The following is a 24,616-nucleotide window of genomic DNA, read 5'->3' as shown; positions in this document are numbered from 1 at the left end:
TCCAAAGATTCTTTAAGCAGTCACCAAAATGCTGCTGCATCTCTGCTCATTCTTCCAGCTGATTAGTGAAATAGAGGAAGTGACAGCAGCTGAATGATCAAATATATTTTTCTCAATGATACAAATGTTTTGATAGAACTTGAAATTACAACGAGAGTTCTGTGGCACTTTAAAGAATAACAAATTTAATTTTAGCAGGCATAAGCTATCGTGAGGCTCAGCTCACTTCGTCAGATGCAGAGGTAGAAATGAGAAACATAGGATCAACTTGAAATTAGTTTCTAACATCAGTATTTTTCAATAACTTGGTTTTCCTAGAACACAGGGACTGATCACTTAAGCTTGGTAGTTACAGATGCCTGATCCTGAGCCAGTACCTCAAATTGAAACAATGGTTGCTTTAAACCACTTAATTATTTCTTCGGATGAAATGACATTTCAGTTTAATACTGACATTTCCACATCATCACACTCACTATCTTTTAAATACACAGTAAAAAACTTTCAAGGATTTTTCACTCTTTCAGTTCATGTACATTCTGTAAAATATAAAATACTTGCACATGAAGAGACTCATGGGTAAAACGACACCCGTATCAATCAGTTGATTAACCTGTCCTCATTTCCTGGTTAGCGAGCTGTCCTCCTGAATGCACATCAGATAAGAGCCGTATTTGCAGTTCTGCAAGGATCATAAGCATGTTCCCATAAGCTTCTTTGACATGGGAGTAGTTGAGGACATGTACCCTGACCTGGAGTGGGATTAGTGGCTCCTCTGTTCATCTCCTCAATTTAGATATAATCTTACGCCACTCAAAAACTGCTATAAAATTTTGGTATCTATTTCTCTGCTTACACAAGAATATATGTGACATTTGAGAGACCAGTTTCTCAAACCTGGCCCACACTAGGAGCAGAGTCATGCTAGCTACAACCAGGATTACAGTTGTCAATAGAAATACATTCCTATAACATGGTTCTCAGATGAAACATCTCAGGCCTGGTCTACACAACAGAGTTAGGTTGATGGCATCTTACATCGACCTAACTCTGTAAGCGTCGACACTAAAATGGAGCTCCCACCGATGTAAATCGCCCACTACATTGACCCAATAACCCCCCGTCCACAAGAGTCACAGCACTAAGGCTGATGTAGTTTGGGTGACACAGTGTCCATGAAGACACTGCGTTATTTCCATCACCTGTTGGCTGTCAGCCCCACACGGGGCTCACAGCTGGAGCCCCCTCTGCCCCAGGGCTGGCAGCTCAGCACCAGGGCTCACAGCTCGAGCGGTCAGCCTCAGGGCATGGGGCTCCAACCGTCAGTGACCCACACAGTTAAGTCGGTGGAAGCACTCCTGGTGAGAACGCGCACCACCTACACAGGGGGCGCAGCGTGGACATGAAAAATCGCAGTTGGTTACTGCAGTGGCTGTGCGTTGACCTAATTTAGGTCAACTTAATTTGTAGTGTAGACTTCCCTCAGGTCAAGGAAGCTAGGCCGAAATCCTGCTAGCTACAACTGTATAGGTACCACTGTTCTGCAGTCAGTGTCCACAGGGCTCCAACAGATTTTATTTTCATATACATGAACAAGCATATGTTTATTGTTTATAGCATTTAATGTCACTATTTAAGGATACCAAGCAGCCAAAGTACTGCCCAAACCATCGCTATTAAACAGGACTACAGCATAAGCACTAGCTCCTAAACAACAGCTCTGACTATCCCAGTTGAAGAAAGTACCCAGTGTGGCTGTATTTGCACAGTATCTTAAAAATAAAGTGTAGTGTCACATCAAGTAGGCTTAAACTCATATTGCCATCTGTGACACATACACCCCACGTACACACACCCTTATGGTGTGATTGTATATCATTCATGTTCACCCTTATAGTGTAACTGTGTATTGTTTAACGCAAAGTGTGTCGTGTAAGGTGTTTTTGGAATGCTCATGACATGCTGAACATTGTTGTTATAGTAGTATGTTTCTTGCAATGTCGTGTGTGGTTATGAAGCTCTGCTATGTAATATTCCCAGATATGTGTCTCATGTTTTAAGGATGATCTAGGCAAACACTAAAAGCAGAGAGGTAGCTCACACCTCACTAAGGCATCCATAAAACAATCCAGCTCTTCCAGGAGCAATAGACTAACCTAAGCATCTAATACAGTGATGATCCTTGACTCCGAACCTGGAGAAGACCAGGCAGGAATACTGTTGGTCACCTGACCCTGGAGGGGGGCATGAAGACATCTGAAATAGGGGTGACATTCTCCCTTGAAATCCATCTACAAGACAACATCAAGACTGCCCACAGAGGGAAAGCCTGGCTGGGGATTCACCAACCAGCCGGTGGTGAGAACCATATAAAACTGTAAAGCTATTGAAGTGTTAAGCTTAATTTAGAATGTGATTTGCCTTTTATTTACTTTTGATTAAATCTGACATGCCTTCCTCTAGCTTATAACCACTAAAAATCTTTTTGTGCTTAATAAACTTATTTGTCCGTTTTATCTAAAGCAGTGCACGTGGTTTGGGTGTGTGTAAAGACTTCATTTAAAGTGACAGAGCTGGCGCATATCAATTTCTTTGATAAACTGACAGACATATTTGAGCTTGCAGAGTACAGTGGACAGCACTGAACTCTGTAAAACAGCAGTTCCTAGAGTTGCATCTGAGACTGGGGATATTGGCTGTGGGTTAAACCATTGCATAATGCCAGGAGTGGTCAGCTAGAGGCACTCACTCACTAAGTCGGGGGGAAAGGATTTGGTTGCTGGTGGCTGTGCGTGAGCTGCCTAGGAGTGGGTGTTCACACAGCAAAGCAGAGTGAGACGCGCTCCAGGAATGGGGGATTGGGTGACACAGGATATACCAGTCCAGATTGCAGAGAGGGATTTGTATCTTAAAATTATGTCTAAATCAGAAAATATTGAGATAGGCATGTACCTCATTCTCTTAAACTGTCTTGTTTTATTTTATATCAATAATTGTAATGATATTAGTCACAGAATTGATTAGTTGGCTGCAAAATGATGTGCATTTGTTCATGTTGGCAGCACTTAGAGCACATTTGGGAAAAATTCTAGAATTACCAATTCCTTAGTGATTCACTGTTACTTCACTCTCAGGGTCAATGACCAACAGTTTCCATTTTGCTCCATTCTTTACTGGTCTTAACCCAAAGAAAACAATCTGCTATTTAAAAACTGTATTACAGTTTGAATATAAAGCAGATACAAATCCTTTAACTGTCTCACCATTAATACAGACAAACACACACTATTGGCTAACAATACAGGAGAGTCCAATGACCGCTGGATCCTAAATTGATAAATTATCCTCACTCCACAGATATTGATCCTGCAAGATGAGATGCTCATACCTACATTGTGGTGCAATTACTTCTATAGTAAAGCACACGGATATTATTATGACCGAGGCGTAAGAATTATTTACTTTAATAATGCAAAAACAATGAAACTGGAATGCAAAAATGTATAACTGGTAAAATAATTTTATATTTTACAACACTTCACCTATGGAACTCACTGGCACAATATATTACTGAGACAAAACAATTAGGATTTTTTTAAAGGATTATATATTCTTATGGTTATGGATATCACTACATTGGACAGGTTGTGTAAGCTCTCATGTCTAAGCTAAAACTTCTTCCTCAGGGGCTTGAATAAAAGGGTCACTGTGGTCTTTAGGACAGGGCAGGAATCCAAACCAAAATGAGAACCAAATCCAGCTCTGCAGGGCTGTTTTATCCCTGATAGCGGTTAGTCTCTCACAGAAGTCCCTCATCAGAAAAACAAGGGGAAAAAAACCAAGCTGCTTCCTCTCGTCAGGGTTGCCACATAGTCCAAGTCCTCCTTTGTATCAAGTGGAGGAAAGAAGAACAACTTAGTTCCTTTCACCAGACCCAATTGTCTCCATTTGAAACCAAGCTCCACTAATCTCTGACAGGCAACTCCTCTCCACCCTGACTCAGAGAAAACCTGAGATACTTAATGGCTTGTCTTTGATACAGCACAGCTCTTTGCTCCATCTTCAACTTCTTCTTGGTCCCCAGCCGCCAGACACTTCATTTAGTTCTGAAACCTCAGGCAGTTCCTACTACTTGGACTTTTGATCTCAACAGAGCAAAGGGGTTTAATTTACATCATGATTCAGCTAACAGCAAGGTATTGCACCCTACCGCATCACGTTCTTGCGTAATTGTTCATTAAGAGGGGTTTACAGTTTCCTCAGGAGCATGGTAGAGACATGGTACTGGACAAGGTTGGTCTGATCCACTACAGTAATTCCTATAATACTTTCATGTACAGGTCGGCAGGTCCCAGGCAGAGGAGATTAATCTTGCATCTTTTGACAATTAATTTTACAGATGAAAATTTTGTAATTTTACAAATGTTTTTGGTGGTTACAATTATCATCAGTTAGAATCAGAATTTTTCGATTTATCGTTTTGGATAATTGTACAGTTTCCTACCTGCTCCTCCAACAATTCCTGCCACACAATCTGAATATCTTGCAGCTTGATCCAACGTTCCTCAGTCCAACGACAAACTGCTGTCCAGCGCTTGCCAAGTCTCTATATGAGCAAGAAACATTAATGAACATTCAGTCACACTTTGAAATGCATAAAAAAGCCAGATATTCAAAAGCAAAATTATATTCTCTACATCACTATAACCCATTTCTATACTACAATTATCCAATCTAGAATTGTAATTATCGTTTCACATAAAGTCAAAGGAGGGAACTTTTAAGAGTCCTCAACAGATGGCCTAACTCTACTCTCACTGTAGTCAGTGAAAGATCCCACTAACTTTTCGGGGAGCAAAGTTTCACCACTGATTTGTTTTTGAAAATCCTACGCTTGATCATCTCTTGTTTTAAGCCAAGTAGTAATCTTTCAAATATAGGACATTAATTGGGAAATATTCTAAAAATACAAGAAGTAAGGCTGTCAATTAACCACAGTTAACTCAAGCGATTAATGCAAAACAAATTAACTTGATTAAAAAAATTAGTCGCAATTAATCGCAGTCTTAAATCACACTGTTAAACCATAATAGAATATCAATTTAAATTTATTATAAATATTTTTGGATATTTGTCTACATTTTCAAATATACTGATATCAATTACAACACACGATATAAAGTGTACAGTGCTCAATTCCTATTATTTTTATTACAAATATTTGCACTGTAAAAAAGATAAAATAGTATTTTTCAGTTCACCTCATACAAGTACTGTAGTGCAAACTCTTTATCGTGAAAGTGCAACTTACAAACGTAGTTTTTTTTTTTTTTTTTTTTTTTAAACATAACTGCACTTAAACAAAAAAATGTAAAACTTAAAAGCCTACAAAATCCACTCAGTCCTTCTTGTTCAGCCACGAGAAACAAGTTTGTTTAGATTTACAGGAGATAATGCTGCCCGCTTATACATTGTCACCTGAAAGTGAGAACAGGCACTTGCATGGCACTGTTGTAGCCAACACTGCAAGGTATTTACATGCCAGATATGCTAAACATTTGTATGCCACTTCATGTTTCAATTTGTAGATAGCACTATTTTTTTTTAAATATTTGTAAGCAAAAATAATAATTAGGGATGTCAATTAATCGCAGTTAATGAATGCAATTCACTCCAAACAAATTAACACGTTATTTTTTTTAAACGAGCGTTAATCACATACTAGGGCAATGTGCTAAGGGGGGCGCTGCTGCACGCCTCCCGTGCAGGGGTGCCCCTCCTCCCACCACTCCACTCCACTGCTGCCCCATCTCCGCACCCCCAGGCCTCATGGAGGCCTCCTGGCCAAGCTGCTCCGGACTTGGAGTCTGCCTCCTGTCAGCTGCGCAGAGCAGGTACTGCGGGAGGGGAGGTCTGATGTCTCCCCACCCATGTATGTACACAGTCACCACTGAGCTGGGGTTGGGGAACAGGAGGAGCGTGCCGCCAGCAGCTGGCTGAGAAAGTGTTCAGGTTTAGAGACACAGAGCCTCCCCCCCCCCCATCCCCACGCACGCACTGTTTCCCCAACGCCAAAAACATTTAAACAAATGGTATTATTACTGTTTAATGGTGCGATTAAAAGGACGATTAATCACAACTTTTTTTTAATATCACGATTAATCATGATTACTTTTTTAAATTGTTTGATAGCCCTAATAAGAAGTTAGTTAGGAAATACATAAAAAGGTCATCTCTTCAAACAGTAATATACTTTTAACCAAATTTCACATGTACATCTCAATCAAAATTACTTATACAAAGGAGAAGTAAAAAAACTACTGTAAATCATCCCATTACTTTTGTATAGTTCCACAAATGAAATTGCATTAAAGGTAAAATTTTCAAAAAAGCGTCTATGTCTCTTAAGAGTACAAGTCCAACAGACTATCATCCTCTGTAAACTGGATTTGTCCTCTGACGTGACTTATGCACTTTTGAAAATGGGAATTAGGACTTCTGAAGATTTTACCCTAGGCCATTTTAATAATTCTTTATGTTGTTATAAGAAACCAAGATCAATCTTTCAGAGATAACTATGATTTAATAATTTGTTTACAGCACAAAAAATGTGTTCATTTTTTAAACTGCATTAAAACTGATATCTATGGTATTGTCTGTACTCAGGCAATGACAAATTAACTTCTTAGTTTTTGGCCTGTGAGTCAGGTTCTTCAGCAAATACCTTTCTATATTTGAATTCTAATATTTTATTTCAGAGGAATAAAGCATATGCTAATAAATCACAGGTGTCAAAAAACACTAAAGACTAAACAACAGAGAAAAATATGAATTAAGGTAGTTCACAATTAAGATGTACTGTATTTACAACAGAGTCACAATTAACTATCAGATAAACAAATGTGTCAATACCAAGCCATCCTGCACAGTTTATATGTAATGCAGTGCAATAAACAACAGTACAAAACATTTACCTGCAGTTGTTCTTCCAGTACAGCTGTGGCACTCTCACCACTAGTTTCATCGACAATCACCACCATGTGGGTCAGCGAGTTTACCTTTACCTGCTCTATCTCAAGATCATTCTGCAGCTCCTGGGAGAACAAATCAATGGTTACAGACACTAGATATGGGCAAAGAGCCACCTTTTTGGCCACAGCAGTTAAAACGGTTGCTGTGGTGAAGTGCTTAAGTCTCAACAGTTAAGCAAATGTTTTATTAAGGAGAGACAAATCTAAATGTAACTAAATACTAAAAAAGGCAACTAGAAAGTGTAATGAACCTAAAATCCATTATTTCAGATGATGGAAGATACCTGGCGATATACCATATCACTCATAAAATTCTTCAGCACACTTGAATGGGAGTGCACACAACAGCCATATGAATAAGAAAAGTTACGTATTTTTACCAGCCCTCTGTTATCATTTACAAAAAAATGTACTTTCTGCACTCTAACAAATAAAAAGAGATGTCTGAACATTCAAATGTTTGGCTCTCAACATTCTGAACCTCTAATGATGCACATAAGAAAGCTAAGGGTTTCTATAAAATGTGTTACTGTAGTATCTAAAGTTACTTAAATTTAGTAAATTTAGTTACTAAAGTATCACATTGTGAGTAACTGAATCTGCTGTTACTCACAAAGCACACTGTCTTACAATAGGTTTTGACGGAACAATAATGACAACTAACTGTACAGCTTTGATGGTATATACTGCATATTCAGAGACAATATTCACAAAAGGCTACAAAGCAACTAAAAAGAGCATGTAGGAGAGGAGAGATACTCATGTTATTCAGCAGCATAAAAGTGTAGGTATTATATCTAGGTATTACACAACACTTTTAATACCTGAATACCTGTGCACTGTAAATACTGTTTTGCATTTTCTGTAGCACTTTTTATCCCAAAGGATCCTTGGCACAGTGGCTACAACACGGACTAGGATTGAGGAGACCTGGGTTCTACTCCCAGTTCCGCATTGGCCTGCTGGGTGACCTTGGGCAAGCCACTTCATCTCTCTTTGCCTCACTTACCCAATCTTCAAAATGAGGATAATGATACTGACACATCTGCAAAGCACTTTAAGATCTACTGATGAAAAATCACTATATAAAAGAGCTAGGTAATAGTATTCAAAATCTATATGCATCAAGACACACTGAAATGTAGCAACCTCTGACGATGGAAGAAGGAAACAAACACTGCACTCAAGTCACAAAACGGTTAGGGGAGGAGAAATTTTGGCCAATGAGCCTAGGGCAAAGTCTACTCTTGTGGCAGTTTTTAATAGGATCTCTAATGCCCTTGTCCCTTACAATACATCCCTTACAGGGAAGAAAGTCAATAAGCTGCCTCCACCTCAAAATGAATGTTCTTTTTGACACTTACTACAGAATGCTTTAAGAGTGATGAGCTTCCAAAAGCTCTCTCTCCTCTAAAAGCACCTGGAGCAGAAGGCAAGACTTAGCTCCAGAAACCTGGTTTAGAGCCACACCAATAGTGGAATGTTGTGTAAACAGAACAGCAATTTCTTCATGGCTTAGTGGTGTTTTGTTTTGTTTATTGTTTGAGGGTTTTTTAAGTGGCAAGAGGTACAATGCCCTTGAGCATAGCCAGCTCTTCATTATGGGCAAATTACGTGTGTTATTTTTCAGCCCCTCAGCCAACACAAGCAACTTACTGCAGAACTGTTCATGCAGCGAACAAGGCAAGATATGCAATTTCCACTAAAGGTGCTTTCCTCGGTTAGTAAATGAAGTGCTTTCAAAATTGTCCAATTGTCTTCCTTTCCATTACCATTCACCTTCCACATCAAAACTATCAAGCACGCCTCCTCAGTGTACAGCCAGATCTGAATCTTGACTAAAAAGAAAGGACCCTGAAGAGGTTGCCACAAATGAGTTTCTCCATCGTAAGAGTCACTAAGTTATTAGAGCTTCTGAATATTTTTTTCCATATCATAGGTATTATGGAAGGGGCAAAAGGCATTTACTTTATGAACGTTCATCTGCTTTTGAAGTGACTCTAAATCTTCAGCTAAGGCCTGAGATTCCATCTTTTGAATGCGTTCTTCTGTGACAGTCAGCCAGTCAGACAACTGCTGCAATTGCTTCTTCTGCAATTCCATCAACACATCATGCAGGCTGCACATGGGAGAAAACAAAAGCAGAATAATTTCAGAAAGACTTTTCCAAGTAAAGAGGATAAGATCTAATTATAAATAAGAAGAAAGCCATATAGCTATATCTAAGCCATTTATTTCTAAATAAATTGTTCAGCATTTCATTCTAAACTAAAGAAAACATAGTTAAGCTTCTGTTTACTCCTCCAAAGTTAGTGAAATATGACACCAGTGTATATAAAAATACGCTCACAATTTCGGACAGCTTAATTGTTTCTTGCATCAGATGTTCCTTCTTAAAAACAATGCCAAGAGCTGCAATGAAATGCAATTTTTCTCTTAATGACTGTAATAAACCATAGAAGGAAATAATCCTTCCGATAGTCCTTAGTATTATATAAATAAATACAGCTCTTTACAATGATTGAAGGCTTTTATTTGTCTAAGAACTTGAATTATTATAACAATTTTAAGACTATTTACTATACACAGAAACAGTACACTGTATTTTCAGTCTGGCATCTTTTACACTATATACATATAAATATTTGTCTTAATGTAGCTAAGAATGCTGATTTTTTTTCCTCCTTCTTGCTTTGCTCCAGATAGGTTAATGAGTCACAAACAGGATGGATTTAATACACAAAATGACAAGTTCATTCTGAAAAATCTGATATTAGCCCTCAAAATCAGGCTAAATACGCAAGGAGTTCCATTAACTAGTTCTCCAGCTATACATAGAGAGTTTTAGGGTGCAACTCACTGAGATTGCCTGTCCATGCTGTCCACTCTGAGAGCTTCCCATCGAAAGTTTAGCAGTGTCATTTGTTCCTGGATCTCCAGCTCTTCTTCCTCTGATAGATTACCCTGTGCTATTAATTGGGTCCCAGCCTGCAGTACACTACCCACCCTGCTCTGGTGTGCAGTCAGATCCATCATAAAAGCCTGGAAAAGGTACAACCAACCACATCATCATGATTTGTGAGCTGCCATCAGGAGTTTATGAATTTGCAAGAGAATCTTAATAAACTGATAATGTTCAAACCACAACGCTGAGGAATAAGCTGCCATCATCAAAAGCACAAGCACAGCAAACCTTAACCCATTTCTCTCTACATCAGAAAATTTCATTAGAACGGCAAGTATTTCATTCCAGTAAAACAAAGAGGTGACAAGGGAATAAAAATAGACTTTTCCTAAGAGAAGACGTTGCTGGTTAGGAGACAATCTTTAAAATAAGTGCACTGAAAATATTAACAAACATTAATTGGAAACAATATTGGAAATCAATAACAAAACATACCGCAAGAAAGCAGATACGTTTTTGGCTATGGAAATAAGAGTTATTTGTGTTATTTAACAAAAAGTCCAAAAATGTGCATGTGGGTGTGGTCTTTTCTCTTCTCTATCTATGGCCATACAGCCCCTACACATGGAAGAGAACTATTTTGAAGGTGGCTCTGTTTTCTGATTAGACGTGATTGTATATTTCACATTGACAGAAAGACTAAAGTGTCTAACAGAACTTTTCCATCTCTAGCATCTGCTGCTTTTAGCACATTACACTTACAACCAGAAACCTCACACTAAAATGGGGAAACAGCAGGACCAGCTCTTCCACTGGTGTACATCAGCATAGCACCATTGGATCTGGCCCATAAACCATGACAAAGTTTATAAAATTCCCATCAAACAATGTAGAAGCTAAGTAATGAGAACAAGCTGCGCACTAAAAGTAACATTCTAATAACCAATTATTTCTATTATTAAAAAACTAAACAAAAACCCCCAAAAGGTTAAAACTCAAAATCAAATGCACATAACAAAGCATGATGCAAATGTCACAAGCCTTAAAATATCCTACAAACTTTATCAATATAAATTTAGCAAAAGCAACAAAAATGAAACAGAATGGTGATATTACTTTAAGTATCAAGAACTGACAGTTTTAAGAATGGGCTGGAAAAAAATCTGCCAACACAGAAACTTACTTCGTGGGTAGCAAACTGCTCCTTGACTTCCTCAACATCACCAGATATGTCATCCTGCTCCTGATATTCATCTTCAGCTGAAAGCAACCACATGAGGACCTCTTCCAGAGCTTCTTTGTAGCTATCCAAGTCCATATCCACCTCAGTCACGGTGCTAGGGGTTTCTGCTCTAGAACCTCCATGCTCCTCTTCAGGTGTTGCACTCTACATAGCAAAGAGGAAAGTAACATCTCTTATAAACGCAGAGATATTGTTTCCAAAACCAGCACCAAACACAGATTGTTTAAGATTCCTTGAGTAGTTCAGTGATGTAACAATGTGTCTGTTATGCCAACTTTTAACATACTAAAATAGGATAGTTGGTTATTTTGTAGACTAGAGGGTCCAACTATCAGATCTGATTAATTTCCCCTTGGGAAAAAATGGAAAATGGAATCTAGAGGTCATCACTAAGAAATAAAATCACTCTCAGTTGTGTTTATTAAATTAAGTCAGCAAGTGACTCTGAAGTAGAGGGGGAAGAGTGCCAGAGAAGAACAAAAACTCCCCCCACTGCAAATTCAATTCAGGATAGGGGCCATCCTGTCCAGCACACTAAGCTGAATGAGAATGATGGGCAGAAGCAGAAAGCTTAAAGCATTTGAAACTTTCCAGGACAAGTAGACAATTGTCAGCATAGGAAAAGGGAGAGAGAAGGAGAGGCAATGGGAGGCAAATGGGAGGCAAAGAAAGGAGAAGGAGAGGCAATGCTAGAGTGAAGGTGAGAGAGAGAACCAGGAGGAGGATTGTTAGGGGTACAATTTTAGTATCCTTCCATGGATTTTGCAGAGGGCGGGAGGGCTACGACCATATTGCAGGAAGAACGCATGAACTTGAAAACCAGCCAAAATTAGAGCCAAAAGCCTTCCAGACCTGGATGGACAGAAACATACTTGCTGTATATTAAATGCTCCTTCTTCACATTCCTTTTTGTATCTCCTTGGAAGAGTCTCCACCTCGCGGATGTCTTCCATGGTGACTTGCTTAGGAAGGACCTCAAACAAAGAGGTCAAATACATGATGATAGATTTTTTGTCAGGAAGCTGTACAGCAACATCTACACAGGAAATTTTAAAAAATGAAGTGAAACTGCTTTTCTAAATCATCTCCTACATAGCTACAGTGAGGTCTGTATACCAGAAAGCATCAGGGTCTCTGTTATTATCATAAATAAGTTTTATGTCAAAAGGTCAGGTCTTCCTTCCCTAACTGACTAGAATCGTTAATAGATCAGAGCAGCACCAGCAATGGAAATCCCAAAAAAATGGAACACCCTTTCTTTCTTGGAATGCTAGAATATTTTTGGGAAGAGGTTGGAGGAGATTCTGCCCCAACATTTAACTTTGTATTTTAAAGCTGACCCTAACTTTACAAATCAAAAAGGCTCCTGAAATCACAAATTTTAGTTTGGAAAGTCTACTGGGAAACTCGGTGTTTACAAAAGCTGCGCAGAGAACAAAAATGGAAAGTACACATTCTGTTAGTCCCTATGCAGTATAGATAGTGCCGCGGAAGCTACCAAATCCTATAACTGAACATACCAGTTTCCTCAGAGCTGCATCAAACCATACAGTCCAGTCCAGTCCAGTCCCAGTGGAGAGAGAGGCCCCATGATCCTCACTTGTAACAGACACACTGGCTTATCTTACCTCTGTACCTGTGCCTAGGACTGATCACCTAGTGCTGTAGAGGCCCCTTGCTGATCTATTATGTAGAACTTATCTTTGTGAGGCACAGAGTTCACTCAGAGGGGTGGGGCTTTAACAGAAGTCATAGAAGCTTGCTGGCAAGTGCTCCCAAAGGTAAACCCTGAAGCAGCTGATAAGTGGCTACTGCTGTTCGGCAGGCATGGAAAGCAAAGTGGGTTTGTGTGTGAGAAGAGCTACCCCTTGGGTCGTATTTGTTTTACATTAACCTGAAAAACACTTAGTCATTCACAGTTTTAACTCCTACACCTTTTGACAAAATACCGTTATAATCAACTTGTACTTCATAAAAAATAAAAAAAGATTGTGAATCAATTATTGCTTCTCTCTCTTTCTTAACCAAGAATCATCATTTGTTGCATCACTTAATTTAAAATTGTGTTTGTATATATATAAAAACGATCAGTGAAGACATATGTCACTTTTACACACACACCTTTCTTATAACTAGATCTCTTTTCAAAGTTAATGGCTTAAGACAACAAGAAGTTACAGCTGGAAAACAATTTGACTCTGTATTCACATTAAAAGTAAATGGAAGTAAATTTTGAACACATCTCAGAAATGAATTTATAATCAAGAGCAAACATATTTTACCTTCAGGATCTAACAGTTTTTCTATACCCAGGTGGTTTCTGGCTACAGTGAAAGCATGTTGTAGTCTCTCAGTTGGGATCAACTTAGTAATTTTATCCCAACTGAAGAGCTCAGGTCTGAAAGTACAGGAAAAACAAATTAACTACAATTAATAAACAATTAACTACAAATATTTGAAGGGTTTAAACAAGGAGGGTAAGAAAGGGGTATCATTTTGTAAATCCTATGTGTAATGGGTTAAAGTAAAGAGAAGGAATATTTAGGTTACATGTTACTTGAAACACACACACACACACACACACACACACACACACACACACGGCAGGTAGGGAGTTGCAATTTTTGCTGACAAGAATTTCACACCTCCTATTATTTTTGTTACTGTGTCTCCACTGCACGCCATCCCAACCTGTTTGCTCAACACATTCAACTGTTATGTCTCATCTTTTGAATTATAAGATTGCTGAGGCAGGGACTGTCATTTTCTATATGTCGGTACAGCACCTAGCACAATAGATCTGTGACCTGGTTGGCCCCTAGGTACTATAACAATATAAATTTTAAATGAATAATTATAAATTATACTGTGGAAAAGCCCATTGAGGGAAATTATAGAATCCCAAGCATTTGAGACATTTAAAATTAGACTGGACTGACCACAAGCAGAAATATGAAAGTAATTTTTTTAAATTAGTAACGATTTTTTGTAGATATTCCCAAAACAAAGAATATGTGATCTTTGCCCAGAGCAGCTTAAATAATAACTCTTAGAGTAGGGCCTAGGGAAAGTAAAACGACACACTATAGAGGCGTACAGAATTGTATTATCCTTTGATTCTTCTGTTAAGTAATGTATGCCAACTGTGTGAGAATAATTACTTTGCGTCCCAAATCACACTTATTCAAAACTAAGAGGGAGCCATGGTGCTTGTATTACTTGTTGATTAGTTTCAAAACGGTCCTTTATCTACTCACTAGAGATGCTAAAAACAACAAGCTGGACTGGAAACTTTTTTCCAAGTGTTTTCAGTTATGGGGAAAGGAGTAAGATGGTTTAACAGCCAAGATATCCTCTTGGTAAAGACATTCATTTTACTTCCTGGTTACTGCATGTCAATTGGGATTTTAAACAATTTCAAGTATTTTTATTTTTTGGTAATTGAAAAGTAAACAGAGAAACAGAGGGAGTTACAGTGTAGCAGCTTTGGCATTGCCCTCTGCAAGCGCGTGCTGCATTGGCAAATTTTCCTCCATTGTTACTGTAACCACACCAAAACAAAAAACCAAACACATGACCACCACCAATGAATCATTTAAACAGTCTAAAAGCTGTTGAACACTCCAGGATGAAGAGGCAAATGCTGTATAGCAATCTAACATGTCACTTACTTGTGTCTGTGGATCACAGCATTAAAGGCAAGTCCATCCGTCCAGCTTGTGGTAAAATTCAGAACGTTGACCTGACTGTAAGGCCTTGTGGACTGTCGAACCCAGCTCAGTAGGATTTTCTCACTGTTTGTCTGCTGCAAGTCTGACATGATGTCCTTCATGACATCTTTTACCTGCAGAAGGCAAATAATGAGTAACAACTATAATTTACATACATTATTTGTTTTATCTGCCAGAACAGCATTTACACTGAGTTGTCCCACCATCTGGTATCTGAGTTCAGAATGTTATTTTCACTAAACACGTTAGGTCAGCTGCAGGCAGTGCAGCTGAGCGAGGAAGGAAGCCTTTAAGACACTTTGCACCCTCCTGATCATGGGCTGCTGTGTGGGCAGAACAGAACCCTAGTGTAATGGTCCAAGGCTGCTCTAAGTTACAACAGCATCCCTAGTGCTGCCCAGGTTTGCATTGCATGTGCTATATCTCTGCCTCCTTCTGTCCTTGGATCTACCCACGGCATGTCCCCCACTACACTGGACCTTGCAGGGGGGCAATGATTCCACATGGGGATTTCTCCTTAGCCTCTTATAGGCCATTTACTGCTTCTATATGATGCTTAAGCAGTGGCCAAAGTCCTTCCTAAAGTATCCAAGTCTCATCTCACTCACGTTGGTGTAAATCATGAGCAACTCCACTGAAGTCAGTGGAGATTCTTCAGTGAGACACTAGATCCAGCCCCCAATTACACTATGAGACTCAAGGCCATCCTGCTAGAGCACTTTAAAAAAGACCCTGCAAGTAGGCCTGAAGAGAAAGCCTGCAAAAAGAATAAAAATGTAACGTTTTCGTCTTCCTTTAAAATGTTTCTGTGTGGTAACAGCACGAGAAATGGAACCACCTGACTGAGCACAACTGGACACAATTGGAAAGTGCATTGTGGGATTCAGCCAATAGAAGAGGTCAGAAACTAAAGTGACCTACTTTTAATTACAAACTCAAAAGGGAAGCAATCTTTTCCATCCTAGAGGACAAAGAAAGGTTTGTAAGAATTCCAAAAGATCAATGTGCAAATTCCTGGAAAGAGACCAACTGCCCCAAAGCTTTCTCACCTGCCAGTGCAAGATGATGCTCCACAGTAATCCCAGTGTCAGTTTGTGATTTCCATCAACAATGTCACTCCCTCCAATATTCACTAATTCCACCTGGAGACATTAAATACACTAAGTCAAGCAACATTTCTCACCAAGGATTTGAGTTTCTTTCCATTTTCATATCTAACCAACCAGCCACTAGCAAATTAACAAATACATTTGATTTGGTGGAAACAATCAAAGAGATTTTAGCAGAGAGCAACTTACCTGAATTTTTCATGAAGGCAACTAGAAGCAAAATACAGAAGCTATAGAGTTAGGGTTCAATCCTGATCAGCAATAGAAGGGGATGTAAAAATCAACCCATACACAGGCAAACATGCAGTAATTGCTCTGTTTTGCAAGGTAAGAAGTAATCCTAAATACTATAGAGCATTGTAGAGCCATGAAAGTGTCATAATTATAAACAACTTTAGTTTTCATATTGACCCAGAAACTACATATGACAAGTTTCATATGTGGTGATAGAGTCCAGGGGAGAATTAGTTTGCATTAGTTTTAACCGAAGAAGATTAACAACGAGGGCTCAATTCAGCAAAAAGTGTGTGTCTAGAGTGTTGAGTGGCCTTTATTTGATTTTTCTGGAGGGAGTGTAAGAGGGATGAGAGCAAGATCGTGTTCATTTTATCTTCCTTTTTAAATGTCCTTAATTGTTAATGATCTCTTTGCTTTTTCCTGAAATTTCCCCTCTTGTTTTACTTGACCTCATAACTTCTGGAAGCTTTGAGGGGAAAAATGCTTCTTCATTTCTGTTTTACGTTCTGAAATTTCAAGTTTTTTAAACAAACTCAGCTCTAACTGCTTTTTTCAGAAGAGTAAAATCTGACTCAGATTCCACAGTTTTTCCTGAGAGGATTAACTAAATAATGGACCAATGAAAAGAATAAACTGCCTCAGACCTAGAAAGCTGTGTGTAATGCTGAGGTAGAGTTATCTTTTAAAGTTAAGCAGTCCATAAACCATGTCTGTAAGATGTCTTAATGGGAAAAAAATCTGAATTGATCAATTTCATGTAGAGAAGATAGAATTAGAGACTGGAAAAATTATTTTTGGGTTACAAAATGGACAGAGGGATAGCCATACCTACAGCAGCAAATCTAGAGGCTATAGAAAAAAGTCAATTAAGATGACCATGGTGCTACTGTCAAAGGCATCACCACATCCACTGCTATATCAAGCACTCAGTGGAAGAACTCAGATTATGCCTGGGTTGAATCATATTATAAAGCACATTTGTATATGTCAGGTGTAGCAGCAAATTTGTCCTCAATTCAGAATGCCTGGCAGCATGAATGTGAACAGATAAAGAAAAACAAATTCCATTCTGCCTTATATGATGTTACTCTGATACAAAAGAGAATCTTATTTTCTTACTATTTTGTCAGACAAAGCACAAAATGGGGGTACCGTGGTGTCTGCTACAAATCCACAAATCACACTAGGGAACAAGATGACCAGCTCCGTATGCTCCTATCTATAATATGTAGGCAAAAAAGCTGCATGATTATGGAAAACTAAGTTAAGTGACATATGCTGGAAGTCTCATGCAAAACATCCTTGGAATTCATAAATATTATAGATGACAATTTCCTAATTCAAATAGTGTTGCATCCAAACCGGGGAATTCTATATTGGAGCTTGCCTTCACAGATAAAGAGGAAGCGATCACAGTAGTAAAAATTAATGATAGCTCAGGTACAAGTGATCATAGTTTAAAAAGCCAACTTGTTTTAGAGGTGAAGTAAAGATAGCTATTAAAAATTTTTAAAAAGACCAATATGTAACAAATGGAAGAAAGGTAAATTGATAGTTATTAATATAAATTAAACTACGAAGTTGTAGAAAATTGATACAGGAAGCAAAGGGTTACAAGCAGAAATCTATGGCCAGCAGAGTTAAGAAAAATAATGAGTTTTTCATGTATATTAGGAACAACAAGAAGAATCCTAAAAATTGTATTGGTCCAGTACTAAATGGAAATGGTAGAATCATCAATAGTAATGCAGAAAAGGCAGAAGTGTTCAATAAATATTTATGTTCGTATTTGGGGAAAAGAGAATACTTGATATAGTCCACTGATTCTCAAACTGGGGGTTGCTGACATGGTTATGTGGGTGTCAAGAGCCCCGATCCCAGTCAGCACAGGGCTATGAGCCTCCCTGCTTCCTCCTGGCAGAGGAACAATCGGGGGAGGGGACAAGTGGTGATACACATACTGCTCAACTCCTCACCTCCTCCCTCCACCCCCCTCCCACACACACACACACACACACCCCCCAAGGGACAGTGAGGGATTGGGAAGGGAAGGGTAGTGAGAAGCAACACCAGGGCTTCCTGCATCCAGGTCATTTTCCCCTCCCACCTGAGCAATGCTGTGAGGCAAGCATCAGAAGCTGCTGCTCTCTGCCTTCCCCTTATGCAGCTCAAGTGGGGAAAGTGACCTGAATGCAGTGAGCCCTGGCATTGCTCCGCTAGGGGTGTGTGGAAGAGCAGCGTTCAAGGGAGGAGCAAGCAGCAATACCAGCCTCTCCATGCATGCAGGTCTGTTTCCCAAGGTGGGCGCAGGAGGAGGTTGCAGGGGTCAGGAGCAAAGGGGGAGAGGAAGCCAGGGGTTAGAGGTGAAGGAGGAGTGGGGGGCCCACATGGGCCAGGGACAAAGGGAGAGTGGGGAGCCCATGGGGGTCTGGGGCAGGCGCCCATGGGGGTGAGAGGTTTGCACTCAGAGGCTTGCTATGTGAAAGGGTCACAGATACAAAAAGCTTAAGAATCACTGATACAGTCTCATCATACGGTAACAACTCTTTCCATTCCATTAGTATCTCTGGAGGATATTAAACAGAAACTACTAAAGATGGACATTTTAAAATCAGCAGGTCCAGATAACTTGCTACCAAGAATTTTAAAAGAGCTGGCTCACGTCTTAGAACACAGGGGAACATCCAGAAAACTAAAAGAAAGCTAATATTGAACCAATATTTTTAAAGGGTAAATATGATGACTGAGTAATTATAGATACACAATTTTGACATAGGTCCTGGGCAAGATAATGGAGAAGCTGATTCAGGACTTGATTCATAAAGAATTGAGGACGGTAATATAATTTATGCCAATGATTAAAGGATTAGGAAACACATTTTATAGTTATGGACCCAAAGAGCTCAATCTATTTAGCTTAAAGAGAAAGTTAAGGGGGTGATTTGATTACAGTGTGAGCACTTATTTGGGAAACAAATTTGATAATGGGCTCTTCAATCTACCAGAGAAAGGTATAACTCAATCCAATGGATGGAAGTTGAAGCTAGACAAATTCAGGATGGAAATAAGGTACGCATTTCTAAAGGTTAGGTAATTAATCAAAAGGTTTGATTTAATCTGAGTGAAGAAGGAAGGCTCCTGAGAACATATAATAGAATGCTTATGGTTTTTGGAGCATGTGTGATTATACACAACTCTTTATATGTCCTCTCTGCATCTGCACTAAATCCTACTTCCAACCCTGTAACTACACTTTATGAAAACCATTCCATGTTCCAATCTTCAAATAACATTTTTATCACCACCTAAACTATTTTGCTCACATAAGTGAACTGAAGTCACGGTAATCACTGCAAATTTTGACACCTAGTACTCATCTGTTCTTTAGAATATATTTTTTAAATGCTCATTACTAATTATTTCAAAAGTTATTGATATTTTATAGCCCCTAAACTCCCAGGTAATAGGGAATTAATCACATTCAATGGCACTCCTTCCTCCTTTTTCTTAAAAAACCTCTTAATATTGCTGAGCACTTGGTGTAAATCATGTGCAGAATCTTCATAACAGTCAGCTCACTAACACAACCTGCACATTTCCAAAACTACAGATGTTGGCAGCTCAAGGAAGAACCAATAAATCACTCAATAATTTAACTGATTTACTACTTTCACAAAATAAATCAAATTAACTTCAGGCCAGGAAGACTCATTACTTATCCTTAAAAAAGCAAATAAATGCGTGTGTAGAGTATGTCAGAAAATAATAAATCCGTGCTTACTTCAAGTCACTTCCTAGTAACATGATTTTAGTCCAGAAATACAAAAGGGGAAAGTGCTCAGCAATACACAGCAGTTTCAGAACTTCATTTAAATCAGCAGTAAATATATGCCCTGGAACCCATTTGCAATAAACTCAGGCACACTAATCTGACTTATTCCTAACTTATTTCAGTCCTGCCACATGCAAAAATAGGAATTCCGATTAGAAAGAACCTATGCTTATCACGAAGCTGTTCTGTGAAGGAAAAATACAATTGCTTCACTATAAGAATTTGCTATAATGCAAACAGTTGTCAAACATTTTTTTTTAAAAGTTGTTTTCCTTAATTCTGTTCATTTGTCATCAGCTATTGAAGATTTATAAGCCTGGGACAACTCATTAAGGACCTGAACCTATGAAGGACTATGAAGACAATGGTAAGATTCCTGTGTGTGCTATGGATCACGCCCAAAAGCAGGGGTTCTCAATCTTTTTCCAATCAAGCCCCACTTTTAGGAGGGTTTTTTTTTTTTTTAAACTTGGAGTTCCCCGTCCCCCAAATTTGAATGAGGGGCATTCCAACCTGATGCACTAGTGCTGCGTCTTCATCTGAGGAGCCTCCTATTCATCCATCTAGATTCCTGCACTGTGACCATCAGTTTAGTGTGAAGTTAACTACTTCCAATCTGAACTGTGTGGATAGCTCTGGTGTGATGAATTTTTGCAACAAATGTTTGGAGCCCTGCAAATCCACAGATATCCACAAGATCTTTTTTTTTTGCAGATGGCTGATCAGATGTTGGGCAGCTGCCTGGAGGGGCTGGCCCCTGAACAGCGGTGAAGGCTGCAGCCCAGCTGGCCACCAAACAGCCACGTCAAACCAGAGGGTGCGTGCGGGTGTTGATGACTAGACTGTGGATGGCGGTGGGAGGTAAGCTGATTGGGGCAGATCTAGATCAGATCCAGATCCACATTTGTGTATCCACGCAGGGCTCAACAAATGTTCTCTCAAATTATGATCTATAAGTATTATACACATTGCAGCAATGCAAAGAGCAGAGCCTACTGTGCTAAGCACTGCACAGATTATAGAAACATACTCTCTGCTCCAGAGAATTAACAATCAAGGGCTCCCATACCACGAACATTCAACCATGTGCTTAAATTTTCAAATATATTAGATATTATTTAAAATAAAAAATATACTATGATATTTCTAAGGCCTGATAGTACTGATCACTCCTCAATTGGTCTAAACTACTCTTCAGAACACGTCCACTGGCTGAGTCAGAGAGATTTCTAAAGAAGCCATATATGTCTTATATGCCAAAGGTTTGGTGAAGAAGTGATCAAACACTACAATCACGGGATGCATCCAAGAAACTAGATTAGATTAAATAATACTGTTCTATAACATACATTGATGAGACATGATAGTGACTTACAAATGGTAAATAATGAGAGATGTGAAAATGCAAAGCACAGAGAACAAATGCCTATAGTCAAAGCATTGAGTTCCTCTCCATCAAAATCTCTCCCAAATCTATATCATTTTGGTAATATCATGTTTGCATTTAATTATTTTACAAAAATGTAAGACATTAGCTGAAAACATTGACCACATGAATTGCTCATTGTTTTCATTGTCTGAGGGCATTTTTATTTGCTATGTGCAGTAGGTTTATGATCTGCAATTCCAATCCACTAATCTTAAAAGACATAGTAAACCAAACTGACCACAAAAATATATTTTAAGTAATAATATAAGCTTACATTGTTCTGATGTAAAACTTGCAGTACTCTGTTGACATTATTTAGGGCATGAACTCTTGTGGAACCACGTTCTTTGGGCTAAAAATAAAAATACAAAGTTACATTTTGTTCATGTCAGAACACTTGACAATTCAAAACAAAACAAACAAACAGAGAAAAACAGGAAATTTGTCCTTTTATCCCTTTTTTTTTTTTTTTTTTTTTTAAACAAACAGAAATATAAGGAAAACATCAACACCAGAAATTTCTACAGGGTTTTTTACTGACTTTTTTTTTTAGATAAAGCATGTAACTCTCAGCACAATATTCCTCATATGTTGAAACAAACCTCAGTTTCAGAAAGTTTCAAATTTATCTCACACAAACTTCACAATTTTTAAATTTTCAGTGTGCTGTGGAATTTTGTATTGGCAACATCACTGCCTTGTGGGAGTTTGCAAGAGGAAAGATGAAGGTTTTGGCAGTCTGACGGAATGTTAGGAGTATTGGCTCCTGGAAAGGAACATGAGGCCATTTGTTGTTTTGGCACTCAGAAGGCAACTGAGGCCTTGAGCACTAGGGAGAGGTTGCACTTCTTTTTCACCCTCTACTTTGGTTAGGAGTGGAGGGAACTTGAAATTGAAAGCAAACCTTGACAACATCAGCCACCCCATTTCCCCTGACCTATCACAGTCTGGTTCATGCAGGAGGCCTATGTGGAGCTTTATTGCCCATAAGTCTGCTGTGAGGATCCAACTGCAGGGTCAGGACCATAAAGCTTAACGTTGAGTGTCACAAATGGCTATCAAATCATGAAAGACTCTCCTTTCACGATCCCTTACAACTGCAATGGGCTTTTGATCAGTCCCAAAGTAACATGCACTACATAGTGGGATGTTTGTATTTAGGAAGCAGAGGTCAGGTGATTAGCATCCTTCACATCACTAATTAATACTTTTCTTACCAATGGATTTCCTGTGAGCCCTTCTAGAAGATCCAAGAGTTTCCTTCCATCCTTGAGATCTGTGAATATATCCTTAATCGGTGGCTTCCCACTCTAGAAAAGAAAAAATAATATGGAAACAAAATGAGGGTTTATTTCAGCATCAGAAGCCTCTTTTAAATGAGAGAAATTTTAATTTTGCATCATATTTCAATTCATGGTTATTGTAATAAAGGGGGGGGAGGGGGAGAAGAGTCCCAGAAATGTGGGTTATGGTCACGTGCCATAGATGAAACAATTCCTTCTTACCTTTTTGCTTTCTCCTTCACTATACAGCAAGAGCCTAATATTGAGACTCCCTGAGCACCTGCAGCTCCTACTGACTTCCCTGTCAGTGCTTCAGCACCTCAGGAAAAAAAATCTATACTTTTGGAGATTTCTTTGAGAAGGAATGTTCTATTCTGGCTACATCTAGAGGCAGAATCAAGACTATGGGCACATGAAAGGAGAGGGTGAAAATAGAGATTCTCAACAAGAGCCTGGGCTAAATTCTTTTGGTGTTGTTGCTTTTCATTCTGGGCCTGATCCAAAGCCCACTCAAGTCACTAGGAGTCTTTCTGCTGTCTTCAATGGGCTTTAAATTAAGAACGAACTACATTTCTGTCTAGATGAGTGGATCAGAAAGGGCAGAAATTGGGATTTCCATTAATATTTTGAAATTTTTCCCTTATTTTCTCCAGCCATATGTTCATTTCCATGGGAAAAAGTACAGAAACAAACAGAACAGCTCAAACTCAGTACAGACTCCCAGTCCCTGTTTCAATTGGTATAAGTTAGGTAACAGCATGGGAATATCAATCCTTTCCTATATACTTCCCTTTAGTCTTATTATCCATGGATCCAACCACAGGTTCTATGGTAATGGGACTGGAAAAAAACCCACAGGTAGCGAGTAGCCAGATAAGTGCGTTTGCTTCCGTTACATTCATCTGCTGGCTGCGTGATGCATAGCCATTTGGAGAACATAAAAATTCCAAAGATTCCTAAGGTCAGTAACATTTCAGAATTTCACTATGCGATCCCTTAACAACATGATACTGTTTTTCAGAAAGCGAAGTGGTCAGTTTACACAGTTACGTCAACTCATTGTGCCATTACAACCTTCACTATCCTCCTCTTTCCCTAATGACAGTTTTATAAAGAGACAAGAATTGCAGAATTCTACTAAAACATTAAACCACAAAAAGCAGAATTTGCGTTTTGAAATGTCAACACAGTTGCAGAATGGGATTATTTCCACGTGACCCAATACAGCCAGTTTTTTAATCATGTTTATTGTTTCAAGGCTACCTTTTGGTTTCAAAACAGAGGTCTTCAAACTGTGGGGTGAGTCCCCCTAGAGGGGGCACAGAGGAATGTTCAAGAGGGACAGGCCAGGCCTGAGGCCAGTCCCCAGGGGGACAAGGAGCGCCACCCAGCCCCACTCTGTCCCGAGCTCTGCTCCAGGCCTGGCCGCAGCCTCAGCCCCTGCCGCTGGTTGCAGCACGTGTACGTGGCCACGGCGCCGGGCCTCAGCCTCTTGGTCCACCTTTGCCCCACTCCCTGCTGCAACTTGGGGATGGGGGGACACGGATAAGGGGGGCGCAGGGTAAAAAGTTTAGGGACCATTGTTTCAAAACTTTAAAACCTTGGTTAGAGCAACAGCTGTCAGAAAGGTCTGATACTATTAAATGAATTAATATAAAATCAAAGTTAAGCCATTTCAGTCACAGTAATTGGAGTCAAAGTGCAGCCCCTGGTTTTAACTGAGACCATCTGAATAAAAACTGGTAAGGACGCTCCTGTAACTGACAGCTCAATTTTTATTTTGTTTTTTTAAACAAGGTTTCTGACATTAAGTTAA

The 24,616-nt window shown here is 39.1% G+C and overlaps 1 protein-coding gene across 1 annotated transcript in view; it reads right to left on the bottom strand.

Moving 5' to 3' along the window:
• The window catches only part of UTRN (utrophin), a 503,387-nt gene that overhangs the window by 421,654 nt on the left and 57,117 nt on the right, over nt 1–24,616 (bottom strand). The window contains exons 3-13 of the mRNA XM_067542236.1: nt 22,735–22,827; nt 21,792–21,869; nt 15,960–16,052; nt 14,851–15,023; nt 13,462–13,577; nt 12,052–12,215; nt 11,120–11,323; nt 9,892–10,073; nt 9,000–9,150; nt 6,975–7,094; nt 4,505–4,606 (exon numbers count right to left, since the gene is read on the bottom strand). Of these exons, the coding sequence (XP_067398337.1) occupies nt 4,505–4,606; nt 6,975–7,094; nt 9,000–9,150; nt 9,892–10,073; nt 11,120–11,323; nt 12,052–12,215; nt 13,462–13,577; nt 14,851–15,023; nt 15,960–16,052; nt 21,792–21,869; nt 22,735–22,827 (1,476 nt within the window). The remainder of the gene's footprint in view (nt 1–4,504; nt 4,607–6,974; nt 7,095–8,999; nt 9,151–9,891; nt 10,074–11,119; nt 11,324–12,051; nt 12,216–13,461; nt 13,578–14,850; nt 15,024–15,959; nt 16,053–21,791; nt 21,870–22,734; nt 22,828–24,616) is intronic.

Source organism: Emydura macquarii, unplaced genomic scaffold (assembly GCF_026122565.2).
Source record: "Emydura macquarii macquarii isolate MOO-44397 ecotype Brisbane River unplaced genomic scaffold, CSIRO-AGI_Emac_v2 contig_705, whole genome shotgun sequence".
In the NCBI taxonomy this organism is placed as follows: Eukaryota; Metazoa; Chordata; order Testudines; family Chelidae; genus Emydura; species Emydura macquarii.
Note: the sequence above shows the minus strand (reverse complement) of the source record. Positions and strands in the feature narration are given on the sequence as shown.